This window comes from Mustela lutreola, chromosome 8 (genome assembly GCF_030435805.1).
Source record: "Mustela lutreola isolate mMusLut2 chromosome 8, mMusLut2.pri, whole genome shotgun sequence".
Lineage (NCBI taxonomy): Eukaryota > Metazoa > Chordata > Mammalia > Carnivora > Mustelidae > Mustela > Mustela lutreola.
The window spans coordinates 28,985,776-29,007,283 of NC_081297.1; the positions used below are offsets into that span (position 1 = coordinate 28,985,776).

Genomic DNA, 21,508 nt, shown 5'->3' on the forward strand with positions numbered 1-21,508 from the left:
CAGCATGAAGCCAACCCCCAAATTTGACCTTGAACTTTTTACCATAAGCCCTGAAACTTAGACCCTAAATCATAAACCTAAAGCTCTAAACACTAACTGTTCCCTTGCCCCTCACTCTAAATCCTCACCCCAATCTTAAACCCTCTCCCTGATCTAGAATTCTGACTGAAACCTGAACCTGAACCCAAATTCCAACCCTTCACCACACTTTGCTTATGCATTCGTCATTGATAGATATTTACAGTTTCTACCTTTTGATTTTTGTGAACATTGTTTAGGTTGAGGGCTAGAGTTAGGGTCTTGGATTGGGGTGAGGGCCAGGCTTGAGAGCAAGTTTAGGTCTGATTGTGGGTTTGCTTCAGGGCCAGTGTCATGTTCGGTGTCACTGTTTGAGGGACTGTTGTCATTCCATATTGTTTCCAAGTCACTGTTCCTTAGCAATTTTTGGAGAAGCTGGGGGTATATTGGGCTCCATGCAGCTTGAATTTCCGGAATGAAGTGGCTTCAGCTGGACCCTGGGAGGGAGCAGGTGCTTCCATTGAAGGGGGAGCTCCCCTAGTCCTGCACTGCCCTCCCTCGCCAGCAGAGGGCGCAAGACCCCAGCTCCTGCCCTGAGCCTGACCTGGGCAGCTGCACTAGGGACAGGAGCCCAGCCTTGTCAGGGCCTGCTGGGAGACTTCTGGAGGCACTGGAGTCGCTCCGACCCTGACAGAGGCCACTCCCGCCCTGACAGGACTCGCTGTGGAGGATGTGGGGTCGCGTCCACACTTACAGCAGTGCAGCCTCCTCAGGACCAGCCTCTGGAGGAGAAGGTGAGGAGAAGCCACCTGAGCGGAGACAGGGAAGGCGGTGCGTGGTCTCAGGCTCCCATGGAAGAAAAGGGCAAGCTGTGTACACAATGGGGCTTCCATGGTTATGTGTGCGGTGACGTGGCCTCCCGCAGTGCTATGTGCGGCTGCGGGTTCTCCCTTTTCTCAGCTTGATGTGCGCCCCGGGTCCCACCTCTGTGTTTGGGCACATGCGGATTTGGTTCCTGGGGTTCCTCAGACTACAGTCAGGGAGCGGCCTCAGTGCTCGTCGCCCCCCACCCTGCCTTGGCCGTGCGGGGTCCTTCCCATGTCCACACCCGCTTCAGGGTTGGTCCAGAGTCTGGAAGTTCAGGAGCGACAGCGTGGACTCTGTAGACAGCTTTGGGGAGAGGATGTATATTCCCGGTGTCGGTTCCTCCCTGAGCACAGAGTGTTTCCCCAACTCCGTGAGTCTCCCTCCATGTCTGTCATCAGTGTTTCACGGCTGTCAGAAGACAGGTCTGTCACCTCTTCGTTCAGGGAACTCCTGGGTATCTTGGTCTTTTGGATACAGTCGTAAATGAGATTGTTCTCCGTAGTCTCTTTCTGATGGTTCCTTTGGAGCATGTAGAAATGCATGTGATTAGTGTATATTGATTTTGTTCCTTGCAAGTGTCTGGAATTTATGAGTTCTGTTTGCCTTGAACTCAAACTGCCAGTTATTTGACCAGCAGCAGGGGTTTATTTGGGAAGAGCAGAGAATGGCAGTCTGGGCTGAGCAAGCTCCGGTCCCATCACAGGCAAGTGCAAGAAACAAAGGAGAGGAAAGTTATTTCATGGAGGAGGAGGAAGAAGTTGGGAGGGGTGCTTGGAAGGAAGGTCCACTGAAGAGAGGCGGGGGTTCGGGGTGATGGAGGATTCTCCCCGGCTGAGCTGCAGGGATGGTGATTTCTTGTAGATGAACCTCCAGCTTCCCCTGTGGGGCCTGGAAGGGATGAGTCTCTCCTGTGGGGGATTCTGATGTGGGGTCTGTGATGGGCATTGAGCGGCAAGTGCCCCCTTCCAGCCTCCCCTTCTGGAGTGCCTAGTCCGCTTTACTGAGGCTTCCCTTCATGCTAACATGTGGCCTCCTCCAAGGGTGAGTGGCCTCTGCACGGTGGGTGACCTGGATCTGGGAGGGCTTGGCCTTCATCCCGAAGTCCGATGTCCTCTCTGCTTCTGTGACTTTGTGCTAACATGGATGTTTGGGAGAGTCATTTACTCTGCGGTGAGTTCAAAGTGCAGGCATCTTGTCACAGCTGCACACATGCACTTTATAATTTTACCTCTTACATTTAAGCCTTTAACTTATTTTGAGTTAATGTTTATATGTGGTGTGAGGTAAGGGTCCAGTTCCATTCCTCTGTGTGTGGATAGTCAGTTGTCTGGCACCCTTTGTTGAAAAGACAATTCTGTCCCCCCAGTGCAAAGTTGACCACCCTTGTCAAAATTCAGAGGACCACAGGTGAAGGGGTTTATTTCTGGGCTCTCTATTAAATCCTACTGATCTGTATGCATACTTATTTTTTAAGATTTTATTTATTTATTTGACAGGCAGACATTGATCACAAATAGGCGAAGAGGCAGGCAGAGAGAGAGGAAGAAGCAGTCTCCCTGTTGAGCAGAGATTCCCAATTCAGGGCTCCATCACAGGACCCTGGGATCATGACCCCACCAAAGGCAGAGGCTTTAACTCACTGAGCCACCCAGGTGCCCCTGTATGCATACTTTAAAAAAATTTTTAAATTTATTTAAAAATTTTCAAATTTAAATTTAATTTATTAACATATATGTAGTATTCTTTTCAAGGGCTATGCATACCTTTAGGACAGGATCACAATGTTTTAGTTACTGTTGCTTTGTATTAAGATTCAAACATTGGAAGTATGACCTTTCGCCTTTGATATTCTTTTTCAAGATTGTTTCGGCTGTCCTGTGGTCCCTGAAAATTCCATATGACTGTTAGGATTAGCTTGTGTGTTTCTTCCAAAAGGCCTTTGTGAAATGTCTTGGGAACACACTGAATCTCCACATTGCGTTGTGTACTGTTGCCATCTTACCAATAGTATGTCTTTCATCACCGTGGGGATTCCTCAGACTGATGTAGGTTTCCGTTACTTTCTCTCAGCAAAGTTTCGTACTTTCCAGTGTACAAGACATGCACGTTGATTACCTCTATTCCTAAGCATTTTGTCAATGTTGGTTTTCCTAAAATGGAATTGTTTCCTTAAATTCCATTTTGGATGATTCATTGTGTGTGTATAAAAATGAGAGATTTTAGTGTATTGATATTTTGTCCTGGAACTTTGTAGAATTAGGGTATAAATTACAAAGGTGATGGGTCGTGCACAGAGCATTAAAGTTCCGGACAGTCATTGCCTTGGCGTCCATCTCGTGGGTCTTGCTGGCATCTGGAAGTGGTTATGCTGGAGGGATCATTTTGGTGCCCGCCGGGTCTTTGACTCTTTGACTTAAGAGATGAGCCTGAAGGAGGGAGGTCGTCGGTTAGGAAGGCCAGAGTGCAGGTGGGTAAAGGCCTCTTTAGCTCAGAGAGCGGGAAGCTTCAGGCCCCTGCAACACACCTTGCCCTGTTCATTGCTTCCAGGTTCCTGGTCGTGAGTTCTGGCCTTCTAATGAACTGGTGAGGTAGTCAGTAACACGTTTCCCTGAGTTCCACGAGCCGCTATTAGAGCAGACTGCGAGCAGACTCTTAGAACCTGAGTAGGAGATTGTGGGGACCTCCGATCTGTAGCCCATAGCTCAGAAAAATGCGTGACGTCTCTGCCCAGCCACTGTCTGACCCCTAAGGTAACAGCATAGGGATCCAGTGACCCCACACAGCAAAGAACACAGACTTGACAAAGATTGCTCAGAAAAGTCACTGAGCCAACAGTAGCAACTACAGCGAGCAGCCAGAAGGAGGCCTCGTGTAAGGAAGGTCTGATTTCAGAATGCTTCCATGATAATATTCATCGTCACACCCTGAACTCATCAGTAGGGCCAAGTCCTCAAGCTGGGGTTCTGGTAGCTTCCAGGTAGCTTCAGGTTGCTTCCCAGGAGAGGGGAGATTTAACCAAGGTCCAGACGATGGGATGGGTTTCCTGAGTCCCCGTCACCACCCCCTACCCAGGGCTGCAAGAGAGGACAGTTTCCTTCAGCTTCTCTTTAGGTCCCTGGTGGGGTCTGGAAATTGACAGAGAGAGATGAACAGGAGAAAAGCAGGCAAAGCGTATTGATTTTTTTTGGTGGGAACCTCATATGAACATGGAGACCAGCAGAGGTGACTGGAGCAGGCGGCTCTTCTCCCTTTTAGACAAAGAAGCCATGGATGTGGGAAGAACTGAGAGAGACAGGGGTTGGGACTAGGGCTGGTAAATGATGAAGAGGTAACTAGGAAGATAAAGGTTCAGTTAAGCAGGTTTGTTCCTACAGCCTTTGGGGCCCTGAATTCTTCCTTGATTCTGGTGAGAAGCATGTCCTCCCTGCGGTCTTCAGAGCAAGTGCCACATGGGAGTTTTCTGACCTGCTTCAGGGAAGAAGGGCTGATGGCTGGGGATCCGAGGAACTTTTCTGCTTCTGCTCAATGCAAAATTATTTCAGTTTCTGTGTTGCCAAGGTGCCATATTTGGGGTAGTGTGTCCTGACCCTCACCGACCTGGTTCTGTGCTCCTTCTCCTCCTCGTATCCAGGACATTGGATGTGCTGCTTTGGAGATGTCCCAACCCTGGGGCCGTCCCTTGTCCAGGGAGCACCTGCCTGCAGGGTTGGGGGCGTGCCTATGACTTCCCACATGCCCTGTTGCTATGGGTGGCCACCCCTCCTTGGGGAGATAGTGTGAGAGTGTGCCGATCTTACTTCAAGAAAGTGAAGTGGTGGTGGGATCATACAGGAGTTCTAATGTTAGTGTCTTGGGGAAGCTCCATTTCTTCCCACCATGGCTGTACTAACCAAAGTCAATTCTCGATGATTTTACCTAAAAACCAGAGATTTTTCAAGAACCTCACCAGCAGAGAACATGAGAACATTTTCAAGACCTTGCTAAGTATACTAACCACAGGAACAAACTGGTAACTCAGAAACTACTGAAATGAAGAACTGGTTCTCCTTCTCCCATGTCTAGCTAGTGCGCTGCGCTCTGGCTCGATCCCACCTCAGGCAGCTGGAAGGTTGACCTCCCAGGTCGGCTCCACTGAGAAGGCTACTGTTTCCAGAAATTCTTCGGGATGTGGCCGGTGTTGCCCACCTGTGCACGGATCATTTTGGCGACCTCTGACAGTGGAGCCACAGCTCCTCCAGGCATGGTCCCTCCCCAGCCCCTAGTGGAGCCATCACACTGAGGGTTTAATGGGACAGGAGCTGCCCCCAGGCAAAACCACCCGAGATTCCCACTGTCCCTACCTGACCTCCAGATGCTACTCAGTTACTCCTGAGCTTCTGGTGTCTTCCTGGGACCCTGACCTGGCTGTTTTCAGACAGCTCGTCCAGTGGTACCCTCACTTTCTGGGATGGGGATTTGCTGGAGTCTGCAGTGTGTCAGGCTGCCTCACCTGGATCGCTTCTTAAAGGTACATCGTCTGTGCCATCTGAGGACCCAAGACTGTGGGTCTGTGGCCTGGAGGGTTTCTGAGCAGAGCTGGTGGGATGGGAGGGCTGTAAGGCCCAAGTCAGGTTTCCAGAAAGCTGTTTGTGGTCCCTGGCATCCTACCACTTTTGAATCAAGCCCTGAGATCTTTAAAATGTCAGCAGTATCACAGCGTGGGCCAGAAAATCACGTCTCCGAGCGCCTAACCCCACCTAAACTATTGCCACTTTTTGCACTTGAGCTGAGTACAGAGGATTTGGAGTCGGGGTTTGAGGGGAGATTGTGCGCCAGATTCTGTGTTTGGGGACACAGGCCATCCAGAAAGCTTGTGCTGAGCCTGAGGAGGGGGCCTGTGTGGAGACCCCAGCTGCAGACACTGCTGTCTGCCGATGCCCCCTCAACCTGCCCCAGGGCACGTGCTGCTGGGGGAGCACCTGGCCCTCTCTCCCGCGTCAGGGGTGCCTCCTCCCCTAACAGTCACCGCCAGCCCGCAGCCTGAGAAGGTGGATACCACAATGATGTCCAGCCCTGGGGACAGATCCCCTGTGTGTGGGACATGGTGTCCCAGCAGGGCTGAGTGCCAGGCCCCCCGGTGCTCGCTCTCCTCCTGGGGGTTCACGGTGGCACATCCCCCCTCAAGCTCCCTGGGCCCAACTCCTCCCCTGCTCAGAGACCACCCGTGGCCCAGGCTTCATGCACTGGGACTGCATCAGGTCATCTAGACCTTCTGGACTCGTGCTCCCAAGGCCGTGACATGGGCACAGGCTGGCCTCACAGACTCGTCAGAGAGGACCCAGTGCAGGAAGATGCAGGCCACTGCAAGGGAGATGCCAAGTGGCCCCGGAGGGAGCACACAGGCCTGCACAAAGCATGGGGCTCTTGGAGCTCAGTGTGCGATGTGGGCACCCAGCCAAGGAGCACAGGAAATCCTGGTGAGGGTGTCCCGGTGGGGGGAGATAGACCACCAAAAGGCTACAGGAGAGGCAGGAGACAAGGAACATGACAGGACAGAGCTTCCCAAGGAGGTCGGTGGAAGGATCAGAGGCTTGCAGAGACCCTGGGAACACTCGGAGGCGCTGGAGATGTTGGTTGAAACACTGGCATTTGGTCAGAAAAATTGTGTCACAAACCCACAGTTTTCGCTGGATGATTTACTCTTTGTTGCTTTTAGGAATCAGGGAGTATAGAGCCATTAGCACTCATGGTGCATGAAGTCTAGGATGTATTTACTTTTCATCAATCTTGGGGACTAGATTTTCCTAGAGGAGGTGCTAAGCATGGGTCTCTCCCTTGTTTTCTTTGTGCAACGGGCCTCGCTTCAGGTGCAGATTCCTGGTGCTCATCACCATGTCTAGCCCTGAGGCCTGCGGCCTGTCACCTCCCCCAGTGGACATGACCACGTGGGCTGGGGGTGCTCCCTGATGAAGCCCCAGTGCTCCTGTGGCCCCCAGATCCTCTGCTGAATGCAGGAGGGCTTGAGAGAGGGAGGGGGAGAAGGGAGGGAAAGGAGATGGAGCGGGACAACAGGGAGGGGGAGAGGAGGAAGGCAGGGGAGGGGGAGGCCGAGATGGGAGGGGGGCCGCGAGGGGGAGGGCGGAAGTGGAGAGGAGGAGGACGGTAGGGTGGGGGGGAGGAGGCTTGAGAGGGAGGGAGGAGCACAAGGGAGGAGTGTCAGAGGGAGGGAGGGAGCATGAGAGGGAGGAAGAGGAAGGGGGGAGGGGGGCAGGGTGGGTGATGCAGTGGGGAAGGGGGTGGAGGGGAAGGAGCAGGGGGTGGGGGGATCATGAATGGGGGGGGAGTTAGTGGGGGGGGAGGGAAACCCCGAAGCCAGGTGCACACATCAGGAACCATTATTTAGGGTGAGGTCGGAGGGCATCACAGCCCGGGCCCGGGATGGTGGCACTGGGCACGTCCATCCGTCCTCTCGGTGCTGTGCTTCCTTCTCCTTGGCCCTTTGTCACCCTGGATCCTCTCCACTTCCTCAACAACTCCGATGTTCCCAGGAGCAGGGTGGCAGGAGGGGGTCCCAGGAGGTGCTTTCTAGATCTCGTGCCCCCGATGACTCTGGGACAGTAGCTACAGGACATTCTGCCATAAGGACTGGGACTGAGGATCCCACCATCTCCTAGGGCGTTAGCGCTGTTCCATTCCCGGTCTCTCCCCCACCATTGCGCTGAACACTCCCGATGGTACATCCGTGAAAGTCCATGCCAGAGTGGCCGGGGGGTGAGTGCCAGGCTGGGCACGGCTAGGTGTGGCTGCACCTGCTGCCCGGGATAGGTGCTGCTCACTGTTCCCAGTCACCCTTCTCTCCAGGGGACCTGCATCGACCTCCGGATCTTCACCTTCTCCCCAGGGCTGCCGGTCCCCAGACCGGAGACCTGCTATTCTGAGGGTCACTGGCGCTGCCTCCATAGGGTTTCCTTTGCCCATGTCCTTCCCCGGGAGCTCCCGAATCTCCAACACATGCCCCCACGTGCCTGTTCTCCCCCCTGGACCTGCAGCATTTGGTCTCTGTCCCTGCGGACCCCGTGACTTGGAGCCTGGTTTCGACCAGAGTCAGGTGAAAGTATTATCTGGTCTTGAGTTGTGAGCTATGTGTTTGATCTCTGTGGTGTGTCTTGCAACTTTCTGTGTTTCCTGGTTTCCGTGTGAGCCACAGAGGAGCCAGCCGTGTCCTGTCTGGGGTCAGGCTGTGGTGTCCCAGCAGGAACAAGGGTCTCACCCCGAGATTGTGCCCATAATTCCTAAAGGGGCCTCTGTGATTACATCTCATCTGTAATCCATCAGGCATGTCAATATCGAATAAAGGAAAATCTATGTTAAATTAGCACAGAAAAAAATAAATCCCCTTTCAAAATCGGTGGGCTGACACAAAGGCACCTGTTGTGTGATTCCACGTATAGACATGCAGAACAGGGAATGGAAGAGAGAAAGCAGCTCAGGGGTGCAAGCATCTGGGCTGGAAGAGAAATGGCCAGGTAGGGCTTTGGGTTCAGGGTCTCCTTTGGGGAAGGAGATATCCTGCAGCAATGTTCTGTCGTGTGGTGGGTAAACACTGGGAATGTAATTATACTCATGATGCATTGAATTGGAAACAAGTATTTTATTTTTAAAACAAATGATAAATAGTATACAGAACATGTAAAGACAAAATCAAAATCAGTATGTAGCAGAAAGGAAAAATGTACACGTCGGGCACAAAACGTTCCTGCAGGTTGCCAGGGTCGGGGGATAGAACAAAGGGTAACTGTTTGTGGAGCAAGGCTGTGGGCACCAGAAGGGGCTCTGGGCGCTCCTCAGGAGGAGGAGTAGGGGCGGATTCCAGAGCAGAGGCACAGGTGTTGTCAGGGGCAGGATCCATAGCAAAGGCAGGCCCCGGGACAGGGGCAGACCCCAGCTCTTCCCGGACAGAGTCAGCCTCGCTGTGGGCAGGTGCCCAGCCACCTGCTGGCTCCGGGTCTCCTCCTGAAGTCCCTGCAGGCACCATCCCCGCCTCTGGAGCTGTGGATGCAGGTGGGGCCGGCTCTGGCTCCTCCGACGGAGCAGCTATGACAGGAGGAAAGCGCACCGGCATGCCTGTCTCTCCATGTGCTTTTGCAGAGACAGAGCTCAGCCCAGGGCCTCCTGGAGAAGCCGCAGCCACGGAGGAACCCTCACCGAGACATCTCCCTGACTGCGGTCCGCCCGCTGCGAGCTCTGAGCCCAGTCCTGGCTCCTGGCCCCACACCAGCCTCTGGGGTCTCCTGCCCTTGGGGCCCGGCACCGACCCACCCGCAGACACCCACGTGCCCCAGCCCCGGCCTTCTCACCCTCAGGCTCGGCCTGCATGGGCTCCGGCTCCTGGACCACGCGGTGGTGTAGGCACGCAGTCAGTGTCAGCGGCCTTCCCCCGGAGTCCCCAGTCCCTGCTCCTGCAGAGCCCGGTACGGTCACTCTCCTGGTCAGGGAGATGGAGCGGGTGTCCGCCAGCCTCCTTCCTATTTCATCGTCACTAGTGCTCTGCACAGACAGACCCCGGGAGCCAGCCCCGACCGTTAGAGCCCTGCCCAGCCGTCCTCACTGTCTTCCTGCCCACCCCCCTGCCGCTCCCAGATCAGACCCAGACAGTGTGTGCACAGCGCCACACCTGGGACAGGGACCCATACCTGCAGGACACGGGATGCACCCTGGGGGGAAGCTACTGTCCCTACTCTCACAGGAGGTAGCCTCCCAGGCCCACAACCCACCCAGCCAGCCTCGACCTGGGTGTGAACATGAACTGCCCACTGGGCATCTGACCCCTTGTCAGCCTGTTCTTGAATGGGGTGTGCGCACCTCACATGAGCCTTTACACACACACACACACACACACACACACACCCAAGCATGGGGAGGGACCTAGGGCTGCACAGGTTGAATCAGAGCATGTGGGGCTGGGGGCTGGCTCTGGGCCTCAAGGTGTTACCTTTCTCTTCTTTTGGCCAAATGGCCAGAGCCATCGGGGAGCCTTAAGACAACATCCCCAGTGAGGGAAAGCATGTGCAGGGCATGATTTCTTCAGCTTGCAGCCTCCAGATGTAGGTACACAACAGAAGAACATGTTGCTTATTCAAAGATCCGCAACAAAATGAGCTAGGCAGGGGGCTGTCTCTGTGTGTGGGTGCCTGGTTACCTGGGTCCCCAATTGTGTTGGGCTCTATTGTGAGGAAAGTGAGGTCACCACTGCCTGGGGTCTGCTTACCAACCACTTCCTCCCACACAAGAGCCCCGCCCGGTGGGTCCCCCTCCCCCGCGTGCTCAATGCTCACCCTCTGCTCCATGCCCCGTCCATACAGTGACAGCCACACAGCCCACCCACAGCCCCTGCGAGGCCTGGGGGCAGCCAGTGTCCCCACTGTGAGGATACAGGGCTGGGTTCGGACTGGGTTCCTGCTCGTGCCCAGGGCTATGAGCCTGGACAGACCCTGTGCTTCTCAGGGCCTCCCCGGCTCCCCGCCTGCCCAGTGGGGGCTTCTGGTTTCTACTCTTAGGGACGCATTCAGGGGTAGGACCTCCAAATATGTTCTGTACCTGCTCTCACAGGAGGCTGGTACGCACCCGTGGGAATGCAGGGATGAGCGGGGGCTGGGCGGGGCATAGAACACAGCTCAGAGGGGCCTGGATCTGCTCTGGGGTCCGGGCAAAGCCACCCTCCTCCTGCCTGTCTCCCAGCCCTGTGGGAAGGTTGCAGTGAACTGATTCCGACCTTGTCCTCTCGTGACTCAGACTTCCAGGGAGGGACTCCCATTCGGTTTAGGCTCAGGTCCCAGGGCCTCTTCGGCACCCATGTGCTGGGTAGTCCCCACAGTGGTTCTTGGCAATTCCCGAATCCTGGTCCCACATCCCTGTGGAATTCTCTGCCCTCCGGGGGGATGGCCTGTGTGACGGCGCTCTCAGGACTAGACTAGGGCGAAATCAGGGGCTATTGTTCCCAAGCCAGTTGAAGAAAGTCTATGACTTCTCCTGGTTCCCTCTCTTGTGTTCTTTCTCTTGTCTCTGCCTTCTCTGTGTGTCTCCCTCCGTCTCTCTCCCAAGAACAGGATCTGGGAGTTCTGGGGGTGATGTAAGAAACCTCAGAAGCCTCCCTTGTCCCTGTTTCCCTCTCCTGTCGTGTGCTTCGTTCCTTCCTAAGGCCTCCTCACCCTGACCAGAGCCCTGACTCTGGAACCTCTTCCAAATGGGGACACTGAGGCTGCAACAGTATGCAGGGGGGCGGTTCCTGAGCTTGGTCCCCAGACCAGCGGTTCAGTGCTCTGCCACATTCTGCCAAGCCAGGTCATCAGGCGGCCGAGTCCCCAGGCTGTCCTGTGCTCAGAAGGACCTCCAGGGAGTACAAAGCATTTTCCCAGGACTGGGAGCACAGTGGGTCAGGGATGGAGACCCAAGGCCAACAGACTTTTCTACAAGCCTGCGGGACCCTAGGACATGCCATCTCTGCAGCCCAATTGACAGAAGAGTAAACTGAGGCCCTTTGTGCTGAAGCCCCATCTGGACTTGGCCATGGGGGCGTTATCTCTTCCTACTTCCAGTGGCCCAGGTGGTGATGGACGCCAGAACCCAGACCCTTCTCCCAGTGCCCTGGCACCCCCCTGGCCCTTTGGGGGAACCCCCGACCATCAATCTGGCCTGTCTCCCCTCCCCATGCTATGGATCTGGGTTCTTGCCAGGGGTCCTGATGCCCCTGTCCCACGGCTCGGCTCTCTCTGCCCTCTTTTTCCTTGCCTCCTTGTCACCCACCTCACTCCCAGGATGTCTTCCCATCTGATCCCCACCTGGTCAGTCTGAGTGGTGTGTGTGTGTGTGTGTGTGTGTGTGTCCGTGCAGGTGTACATTTCTCCACCTGTCTGGGGATGTTGAAGTTCATGTCCCCACATGGGACAGGGTGGGTAGCTATCCTCAAGAATCTGTGGGGCTCTCACCCCCAATGCAAACCTCATGAGGGGGGGTGGTTGGGGCTGCCATGGCTGGAGAGCATCCCCGCTCCTTGGACTCTTTACCCCTCGTTTGTCCTAGGCATGTCCCTGCCTCTCTTGACCCCACGTTCCCAACTCTCCCTAAGGGCTGGACATGGAAATGCTTGAACTTGGCCACTCCTCCAGGGGTAGGTGGAGGACAGGTGCACCAGGCCTCCCTCCCGAGAGGGCCAGTTGAGCACAGGAGCCCTGCACACAGTACCTGTACCATGAGCCAGCCCTGCTGTGCACATGAAAGAGACCCATGTCCGCACCTGACCGGGTCCCCACATTTCCTCATCACCACCAGCTCTGTGGCCCCAAAGTCCTCTGAGCCCCCGAACCATGCTCATCCTGGGCAGCAAGGCTCCATGTACAAGGTCAAGGTACAAGACATCTGGGTATGCAAAGGTCACTGAATATCCCCCATCCAGGGGCCAGAAATGCATACTCAGTCCCAGGGTCCAGCTAAGTGCAGGCCTGTCCGCAGCCAGTCTTCCCTCCAGCCCCAGGAAATCCAGGCGCTCTGGGAGGCTGCAAACTCATTACGAGCTAGAGCCAAGCCAGCCCTATGGGGCCTGGTTTCGGGTCCTGGAGCCCCACAGTGAGGAAAGCTGATGCGGGACCGGAGCTGGGAGAGGACAGGGGGACTGTCCCTTGGGGCTATGGCTCCCTGGTCCCGCAGACTCTGTTGTGTGCTGGCCCCTAGGGCACCCAAACGCCAGCTCCCAGGTAGGCTTTGGGGAGGGAGACCAGAGTGTGGCTCGTACCATGTCATACGTGTCTCTCTATCCTATAGCTACAGCCTGGCCCACCAGCTGCACTCCCCCTCCTAGTCAGCCAGCAGCACTGTCAGGGCCAAGAAGAACAGGCCGTCATCAAGCTCGGGCCAGTGTGTGGCTGGACAGGCAGGGGAGGGCTCACGGTCAGCTGAGGAGCCCCTGGCTGGGCTGTTGGGGGCTCCGGAGGGCTGGTCCTCCAGCCCGTCTGCTGAGCCGCCCCGTGACCGGAACCATCTGCCTCCCCTCTCGGCCCTGTTCTCCACCTCCGGGCAGTGCGGTGATGCTGCATGATCCCTGCCATGGCAAGAGCATGTGGGGTGCTGGTGATGGACCTAAGCTGGGCACAAGCGTGGACTGCAGAGTGCAGTGGGGGATGGTGAGCCATGTCACCTGCGAGCACCCCTTCCCCAAAGGACATGCAGCCCTTCATGCAGCTGCCAGGCCCCTGGGAGACTACACTCCTGACACCAGGTCCCTGTGTGTGGCTCTTCCTCAGCAGTGGACAGGGTGGGGATCCCGGGACATGGGGCCAGATCCTCTCTCTGAGGGCACAAGAACAAGGAAGTCTTTCCCTGGGGTCCCCCAAGGCCACATTAGAGGGGAGGTGGCTGCCCCCAACAGTACATTGAATTTCTTTTTCCGTTAGCATTGGGGTTTGGTTCTTTCACTCCCGGGCAGACGAGACACACTCTTCCTGAGTCCTCCTCGAATAAAGAGCTCTTGCAGGGTCCTGGGCGTCCTGGACCTGGAGAGGGAAGAGGGGCCAGTCCTCCCCCAGTTGTTGAAGGAGACCCATCCTCCCAAAGACAGGATCATTTCAGGTCATGATCCTGGGCGAGAGTGGGAGACAGCCCCTCATGGCTCCCGACTCTGGGGCTCTGGGTGCCTTTCTCAGGCACAGCAATGCCTACTGAACTCAGAAGCTTCAGAAAGAACGCGAGCCTGGACCAGGTCCTGCCCCAGGGTGGTGGCTGCCTTCCCTACCTCCGGAGGAAGAGGGACATCCTCTGTATCTCTGGGCAGGGCGTCCTCTGACCCACGAGCAGACCCTGGAAGGGTCTAATCCATCTCTGGAAGTGCACCAGCACTGAGTGGGCCAACTGCTGTCCATACATGTACACGGACAACATGCTAAGGAAGCACCAGAGGTGATCCTGGGTAAAGGGCCTCTGGCCGGCGGGACTGGTGGCTTCAGCACCCTCCAGCAGGCCCCCTTTCCCTGGATGGGAATCCTCCTGGAGTCTCTGTCCTCAGAGCTTCCTTCCTGCTGGTTTCAGGCCCATGGTAGGGACTGTGGTGTGTCTTAGAAGGCTCCACCCCAGCCTCCCTCCTGCACACATCTCTGCTCCCCCAGAAGCAGGGGCTGCTGCTCCCACATGCCCTACACAAGGCTGGTTTAAGGCACTCGTTCTCTCCAAGGCCCAGCTCTTCTGGCTCTGTCACATACATGGTGGCCATGGCTGCCTGGCTGGGCCAGAAGTCCCAGGAAAGCTCTCCTTCCCCAGGATTAGGGTTCATATTCATGGCCAGAGAAAGAAATCCCATCTGTCCTCTGCCAGAGAAGGTGAATTCCTAGGCCGGTTGGCCCTCAGGTGCCTGAGGACATGGGTGTCCCCTAGAGAGAACGGTGATGGGAGGCCCATCTGGGTGAACAGCGCCCAGCCCAGGCCGCAGGTGCACCCATCTCCTAGCCATGCTCGTACTCAGACTCACCCCAGGAAACTCTGGCATGATTTTTCACAGATGTATTTTCAGGAGTGTTCGCCACTGTCCCCAGCAGTGCGGGAGAGAGAAGGGAATGCACCCATACTAATGCCCAAGGAGATGGGGGTTGGCTCAGTCAGTTAAGCCGCTGAATCTTGATTTTGGCTCAGGATGTGATCTCATGGTGAGGGACTGAGCCCCATGTAGGGTCTGTGTTCAGTGCAGTGTGAGCTCACAGTTCTCTCTTCCCCCCTCCTGCCTCTCCCACCAGTCTCGTGCCACACGGTCGCTCTCTCTAAAATAAATTCATGAAGTCTTTATAAAAATGGAATCATACAGAGTGTACTTTTAAAAAAATCATAAGGAATCCTAACATTGATTTTGCCATTTTAAACATTTTCAGTATAAAGTCCGGTAGTGTTACTGGGTATTTACCCTAAACATATAAATGTAGTGATCCAGAGGGGCACTTGCACCCGAATGTTTATAGCAGCAATGTCCACAATAGCCAAACTATGGAAAGAACCTAGATGTCCATCAACAGATGAATGGATAAAGAAGATGTGGTATATATACACAATGGGATACTATGCAGCCATCAAAAGAAATGAAATCTTGCCATTTGCGACGACATGGATGGAACTAGAGGGTATTATGCTGAGCGAAATAAGTCAATGGGAGAAAGACAACTATCATATGCTGTCCCTGATATGAGAAAGTGGAGATGCAATGTTGAGGGTTTGGGGGGTAGGAGAAGAATAAATGAAACAAGATGCGATTGGGAGGGAGACAAACCATAAGAGACAGACTCTTAATCTCAAAAAACAAACTGAGGGCTGTCCGGGGGAGAGGGGTGTAGGGAGAGGGTGGCTGGGTTACGGATTGGGGAGGGTATGTGCTATGGTGAGTGCTGTGAAGTGTGTAAACCTGGCAATTCACAGACCTGTACCCCTGGGGCAAACAATACATTATATTTTTATTTAAAAAAAAAAAAAAGCTTAAAAAAAAAAAGAATGCCTTGTTTTTTCTCACCCAGGCAGCCCTGCATTACCTGTACTAATGAGAGATACCACAAGTTCAGCCCTCATATATATATTTGACCTTGTGTTTTTCCTTTTGATACGTGTACCCCAAAGTCAGTGTCTGGATTGCTTTCTTACCATCACAAGAAGAATAATGACATGGTCACGTAAAGGTCTGGGTCTCCATAACCAGACAACATGGCTCTGGTCCAGATAAGGATGAAGACACAACCTCTTCCCATGAAGCAAAGCCCACACCCTCAGGGGTCCTGACACGCCTCATGGGGGATGAGTTCCATTGCTCCATGGAGTTGTCCGAATGCAGAGGATACAGGCACCTTCCTGGGTTCATTCTGTTTTCTTCATAAATCCCCAGTTCCAGTCACAAATGATTCACTGGGTCAGTTTCAGAGGCCAGGATGGGCCACTAGGTGAGCAAGACCCCACGGAGAAGGCTAGATATCCGCTGGGAGCACAGAGAGCCACTTCCTGTTCCCTCAACAACTTACATTCCTCACAAAGGGCACTGCACCCTGTTACAGCTCTGAGGCTGTGCTTTACTTTGAAAAATACTTTCCAATATCAGAAAGTGGTTCACGGAAGAGAAAAACATGAACCCCCGCAAAGGATTCTTGGACTATTTCAGAAGACTGCTTTCCCATTGTTTAATTACAACAGGAATGAAAACAGAAAGATTGCCCCTTCCACTACTGATTCAGTCAGTGATTGCAAGAAGAGCAGCAAATAACAGAGGAACAGATGTTCTCACTTCCACCGGCTAACTTTTGAAACGTCACCCACACACAAAGAACGAAGCCCAAACCAGTGTCTCGGCCTGGCAACATGGGGAGGTCTGAACTGAGTGACAGGGACGGATGACGAGGTTGTGCACGTTGGGGGAGGCTGGTGGCACAGAAGCAGGTGTTCCGCCAGCTCTCCACCTGCACCTCACCTGTCCTCAGCCAGGAACCTGCTCCTTGCCCTGACCTGTCACAACTGTCACACGGGACACATAGCCAGCCCGGGAGCCAGCCCTGCCCACAGCCTCCTGCAGAATGCACTCCGCTCTCCTCCAGGACTCCTGTCAGCTCTACCCAGCCCTGGAGCTCCCCTGTCTGTCGCAGAGCTCCAGGATCCCCCCCCCTTCCAAAATTACACTGGCCCAGGGCTTTCAGGAGAAAGACAGGAGGCTTCTTCCTGAACGGTTAACACCTCCTTTCCCCTTCTGTCGTGGTTCTCTGCACTTACCTTCCTCCCTGGGCAAACTGTAAGTCACGTTTCGATGGAACATGAACGTGCTCTGAGATCTGAGTCTTTCCCTGCAGCTGTCCAAGGGCTCCTTGTGCAATGAAGTACCATATCCTATGACAGGGGGTTTTAAAACTATTTTTTTACAGAATAATACAGCCCAAATCATGTCATTTTTAGTTGCCCTTCATTAGGCTTAACAGTTTCTGTGTAAAAAGGCTTTCCATAGATAATACCTGCCAGCAATTTCATAAAGAGGAAACAGAAACTCTGTGCAATAACCTGACTCACCCAGCACCCGGCAAGCAGTTCCAGAACTCACCCCAGGGCTCCTCTTGTCAAGACCCTTGAAGCCACCAGCATGCCTCTGTCCAGGAGAACTCCCAAAGACTCTCCTGCTGGCTCCACCAGAAATGAGACTACAGAGAAAAATACAGCATGTCCAAATATTTAGGTGATCCATTTAGCGAAACTAGAAAGTCAAGTTGAACTTTTAAATGTTAAAAGTCTGCTCTGAATAATTTTGAATTATTCCTTAATTGTAACTCTTCTGATGAAAGGACTAATCAGTTAGGAAACATCACACAAATGACAAGACATCATCCAAGTCTCTACCTGAACGCAGACAGCCACCTAACTGGATGCCGGCCATGCCACCACAACCTCAGCCCAATGAAATAAACACCATTAGATGAAGGAACACATTACATGTTAAAAACACGAACAGGAAATCTCATCTTCCCTCTCTAATCAAAGCGATTGCCTACGAAAGAGATGTTCCAAATACCTTCGTAAGCCAGAAATGAACAGAGAAAATGGGACCCCCTGCCCCGTTCTCCCTGCAGAGAAACTCAGGAACTCTGGCACCCGCTCTAGATTGCTGACAGCTGCTTCGGTTTGACTTCGTGGCTCCACTAGAGACCAGGGAAAAGCCCAGGAGGTTTGGGGTTAAAGAGAAGTTTTACCTCCCGCCCCACAATGGATGTGACGTTTCTCCCAACGTACCTGCTGCTCTCTCTGAACGCTGACGTCTGGTGACAAGCCACATGACGGACTCAGATGCTGAGTTCAAAATTGGGTCTTGTGGAGCCAGGGTGGGGAAGTGTTGTCAGGTGGAGATAAGAAGTCACCCCCGCCCCAAGGCCTGCACGCCTGCTCCAGTCCCTGGGAGGAGGGGAGACACATGCTTGTTTCTTACGTAGTAATTAGCTTCATTCTAAAGTTGAACAATGCCACCGTCCTTTCTGGAGAAGTGAAGTTACTCTTCAAAAAAAACACCCAATTCTTCGGCCCTCATCAAATTGAGTGGGATCTGGTTTCCGCTAGCCTCCAGGCCCCCACCAGGAGGACGCTCCTGCAGGATCCTGACAGCCCAACCACCACCTCCTGGAACAGGGAGGGGGCAAGTTGCTCAAGCTGGGGGAGGGCTCCAGGGTTTATTAGCGCCAAGACTGTGCCTCGGGGGCAGGAGCCTGGAGGACCCTCCTGCAGGACCCTGACAGCCCATTTCCACCAAACCGACAGACTGGGCGCAAAACGCTGAAGCTAGGGAACTGGTCTGCGGCTTGTTAGCGCCACACCTGTGGGTGAGGCGTGCAGGGGACAACTTGCTGAACTGGGGGCTGCTCAAGTTCCATTACTGGCACTGTGCCAGGAGACAGAGGCACCCCACTGAAGTTGGGGGCTGTGTGCTGTCTTTACATGCTCTCTTCCTGGGAAACACAGGGAACCCTGAAATGACCACAACCCATCCCACAAAAGCTTGGCTGAGTGGACGCCCTGGAGTTCACTGGTCTGGGGGATAGGGCCAGTTGACAGATATGGGGCGGAAAGACTTAAGGGAAAAATAAATTCCACCTGAGTCATCATGATGAACTCACTTCACCCGCCCTTTGAAGACCCTACCCGCGGAAGCACCCCCCAGGCCTGGGTACACAGCGTGAACTTAAGGACTCAGGACCTCCCCACCCAAGCCCTCTCCCCTGCCCCCTCACCTTCCCTGTGTCTGCTTTCCGTGGCAGCTCAAGCTCTGCCCACGGAAGATGTAGCTCACCCGCCATGCACTGATTGGTCAGGGAGGATGGTTCCGTGAGCCCAGTAGGTGCTGCACCTGTCTGTATCCAGCGACTCGCCCTTACATCCGCACCTCCCTGCTTTTTCAGGTGCTTCTGGAGAGGCCTCCTCACTCTAATACTAGGCTTAGTGAGGCAGACATGGGTGGGTCGTGGGCATGGCCTCCCCTCTTACAGACATCTGGCTCCTTCCGGGGACCCCTCTCCTGCAGACCACCCTCAGAGGCCTCCCCCTTCCCTTCCTGCACCAGCCCTGCCTGCAGAGCTGTTCCTGACTCCTGACAAGGTCAGCTGCTCTCAGACCTTCCCAGGCTTGGGCTTTAGGAAATGCAATAGTTTCCCACATTTTCATGGCAATTTTAAGACCCAGAAAGTAATGTTCTAAGCGGGAGGAGCCTCACCTTCTTTTGGTAAGTTTCACCTTTTTTACCCATGGAGTGGACAGTGCTTCTCAGACCTTTGGAGCACCTTTCTAGAATGAGCCCATTTGTGCTGGAATATATATATATATACACATGCTTGTTCTGCAGGGAAGCTTCAGGATGAACAAGAAACACCGCCCTACGATGCTGTTGGGAATTGTGAACCAGGAACACTGATTTTACGCTTAAAAAGAAAACATATTGTTATTGTCGACACTAAATGAATGAACCCTTTTAAACATTTGAGAAAGAAAGGAAGAGAGTTTTACTCAAACCCAAGTCAAGATAGCTGCCTGGGAGACAAATTCTTCACAAGGAAGGGAGTGCTCTGGGGAAGGAACATTTGAGGTAGGTTTCTATATTTGTTCTGTTTTGTTTTACATAGTTACGCATAATCATGAGGAAGAACATTCCATAAAGTTACAGACTTTTCCTTATGTTTCCAGTATGTGCAAGTCAGTATGACTTTAATTTTATGGGAGCAGGAGAGGTTCTTCTGTTTTTCTTATCTTTATGTTTGTAATGGCATTTTGGGGGGAGCTTTTCCTTCTTGAAGCAGATGTACAACATGTGCTTGGGGCAGAAATAGGGCCCATGGTCTGAGGTTTTGCCCAGTCATTTTGAACTTGGTAAAATGTTAAAGGATAGCTTCCCTGGGAGCCAGGATCTGGGCCCATGGATGGTAAAAGATTAAAATTTCCATTATCATTCTAAGTACTACTAAAGAGAGGACCTTGAGACAAAAGCACCTTTACAATACTACCAAGAAATCAAAATGATGCCTACAGAAGGTTCCCTGTTCCAAGTTCCTTCCACAGGTAACAGAGGTGTTCACAGAACTCCTCCCTTTTTCCTGCCCGAATCTCTGAAGCACACAGATAACTTAGTCAAAATTTGAGAACATCCCGACATTTTAGAGATGTCTGGCACCATTCCCTTATACTACAGAATGAAACAGAGTAGCTCATTGTCACAACACTAACTGAAACATGACGTCCCCCTAAAGCTTGGCTACGCTGCCTTAGTTTTTCCCATGCAGATTTTGACTCATGTAAGTCATAGTTATACCACATAAACACTATGATGGTTAGGAACTAAGTAATCACAAGTGAGGGAATAGTTTAGTGATGTTTATAAGCATTAGCACACTTTGTAGAAGAGGCTGAGCAGAGTATTTTTAAATAGTATTTCAGACCTGTCTTACAGCACACTCTGAACATACCAGAGTCTGAACCAATTTTAAAAAGATAGTTCTTTCAGGAACTTTAATGTCAGAAAAATATTCCAATGTCTCTATGCCTAGGGATCTTTGAGTATCTTACTTAGAAATCCTCCACTCTTATTGATCATGATGGGCAGAGGTGAAAAGGCTAGCTGAATTCATTTCAGTGGACCAACCACACAAGAAAATCCTGAGACTTGAGTTATTTCCAGATTGAGAAGACCAAAGATAAGAAGGAAATCGTACTGTTTGGAACGAAAGGGATTTGGAGTCAGTTTGGGGATCTCACTTGGGTTTCTGATACTAAAATCCTCTGTGACTTGAATAATCTCTGAGCCCCTGCCTCACCATCTACACAATGTGCCCAATAGTATCTACATCATAGTTAGGAAGTTTATGAGAGAGAATTCCACAAAGAGCCAGCATGATGGCTCTCAAGAGCAGGGGATCAGGAAGCCATGATTACTATTGGGGTCTCTTTCTTTTCCTGAAGAAAGAACACATGTTGAACCCATATTTCTAAGACATGACTCATGAGATGATTTTCAAACCTTAAGGAAGGTCAAGAAGCTGTTATTGTGTCCTATTTCACTCAGAAAGCATGCTGTTGGACTGGTGAGGATAAGACAATAGCACCATCATCACTAGGGGTGTGGAGCTTCCCATTTCCGTATGGCCATTCTGTCCCCCTTAGGTCAGGGCCATCAGAAAGGGCAGCTTGGGCGGGGGGCACCATCATCACTAGGAGCAGGGATCTTCCCATTTCCATATGGCCATGTTGTCCCTTTTAGCTCAGGGATACCACAAAGGGCAGTGTGGGGGGACCACAGGTCAAGGCTGCCAGCCAGAGACATTGGTTTGGGCTTCTTTCTTTTCATGTGGGTGATGTTTCAAAAGTTGGATGGTAGAAATGATGGGTCATCAGAACATCTGTTTCTCTTTTATTTCCTGCTCTTCTTTCAATTGCTACCTAAATCAGACCTGCCACTGGAAGGGTCAGTCTGTGTTTTTCTTTCCTGTTTTAATTAAACAATGGGAAAGCAGTCTTCTGAAATAGTCCAAGGATCCTTTGTGGGGGTTCATGTTTTTCTCTTCCATGAACCACTTTCTGATATTGGAGATTATTTTTGAGGGGCGCCTGGGTGGCTCAGTTG

The 21,508-nt window shown here is 52.9% G+C and overlaps 2 protein-coding genes across 7 annotated transcripts in view; one reads left to right on the plus strand and one right to left on the minus strand.

Moving 5' to 3' along the window:
- The first annotated feature begins 210 nt into the window (after nt 1–210).
- LOC131838291 (splicing factor, proline- and glutamine-rich-like) overlaps nt 211–21,508 on the plus strand; it is a 77,981-nt gene continuing 56,683 nt past the window's right edge. Inside the window, exon 1 of the mRNA XM_059184166.1 lies at nt 211–812. Within this exon, the coding sequence (XP_059040149.1) occupies nt 749–812 (64 nt within the window). The 5' untranslated portion in view covers nt 211–748. The remainder of the gene's footprint in view (nt 813–21,508) is intronic.
- The window catches only part of LOC131838290 (nematocyst expressed protein 3-like), a 50,378-nt gene continuing 37,376 nt past the window's right edge, over nt 8,507–21,508 (minus strand). For 4 of the 6 annotated variants that reach the window (XM_059184161.1, XM_059184163.1, XM_059184162.1 and 1 more), the window contains 2 exons: nt 9,222–9,323; nt 8,507–8,958 (listed from right to left, as the gene is read on the minus strand). In XM_059184161.1, the coding sequence (XP_059040144.1) occupies nt 8,522–8,958; nt 9,222–9,323 (539 nt within the window). In that variant the 3' untranslated portion in view covers nt 8,507–8,521. Of the gene's footprint in view, nt 8,959–9,221; nt 9,412–9,856; nt 10,011–10,488; nt 10,809–21,508 lie in introns of those variants that run through there. The other 2 variants (XM_059184159.1, XM_059184164.1) reach the window with 2 other exon arrangements.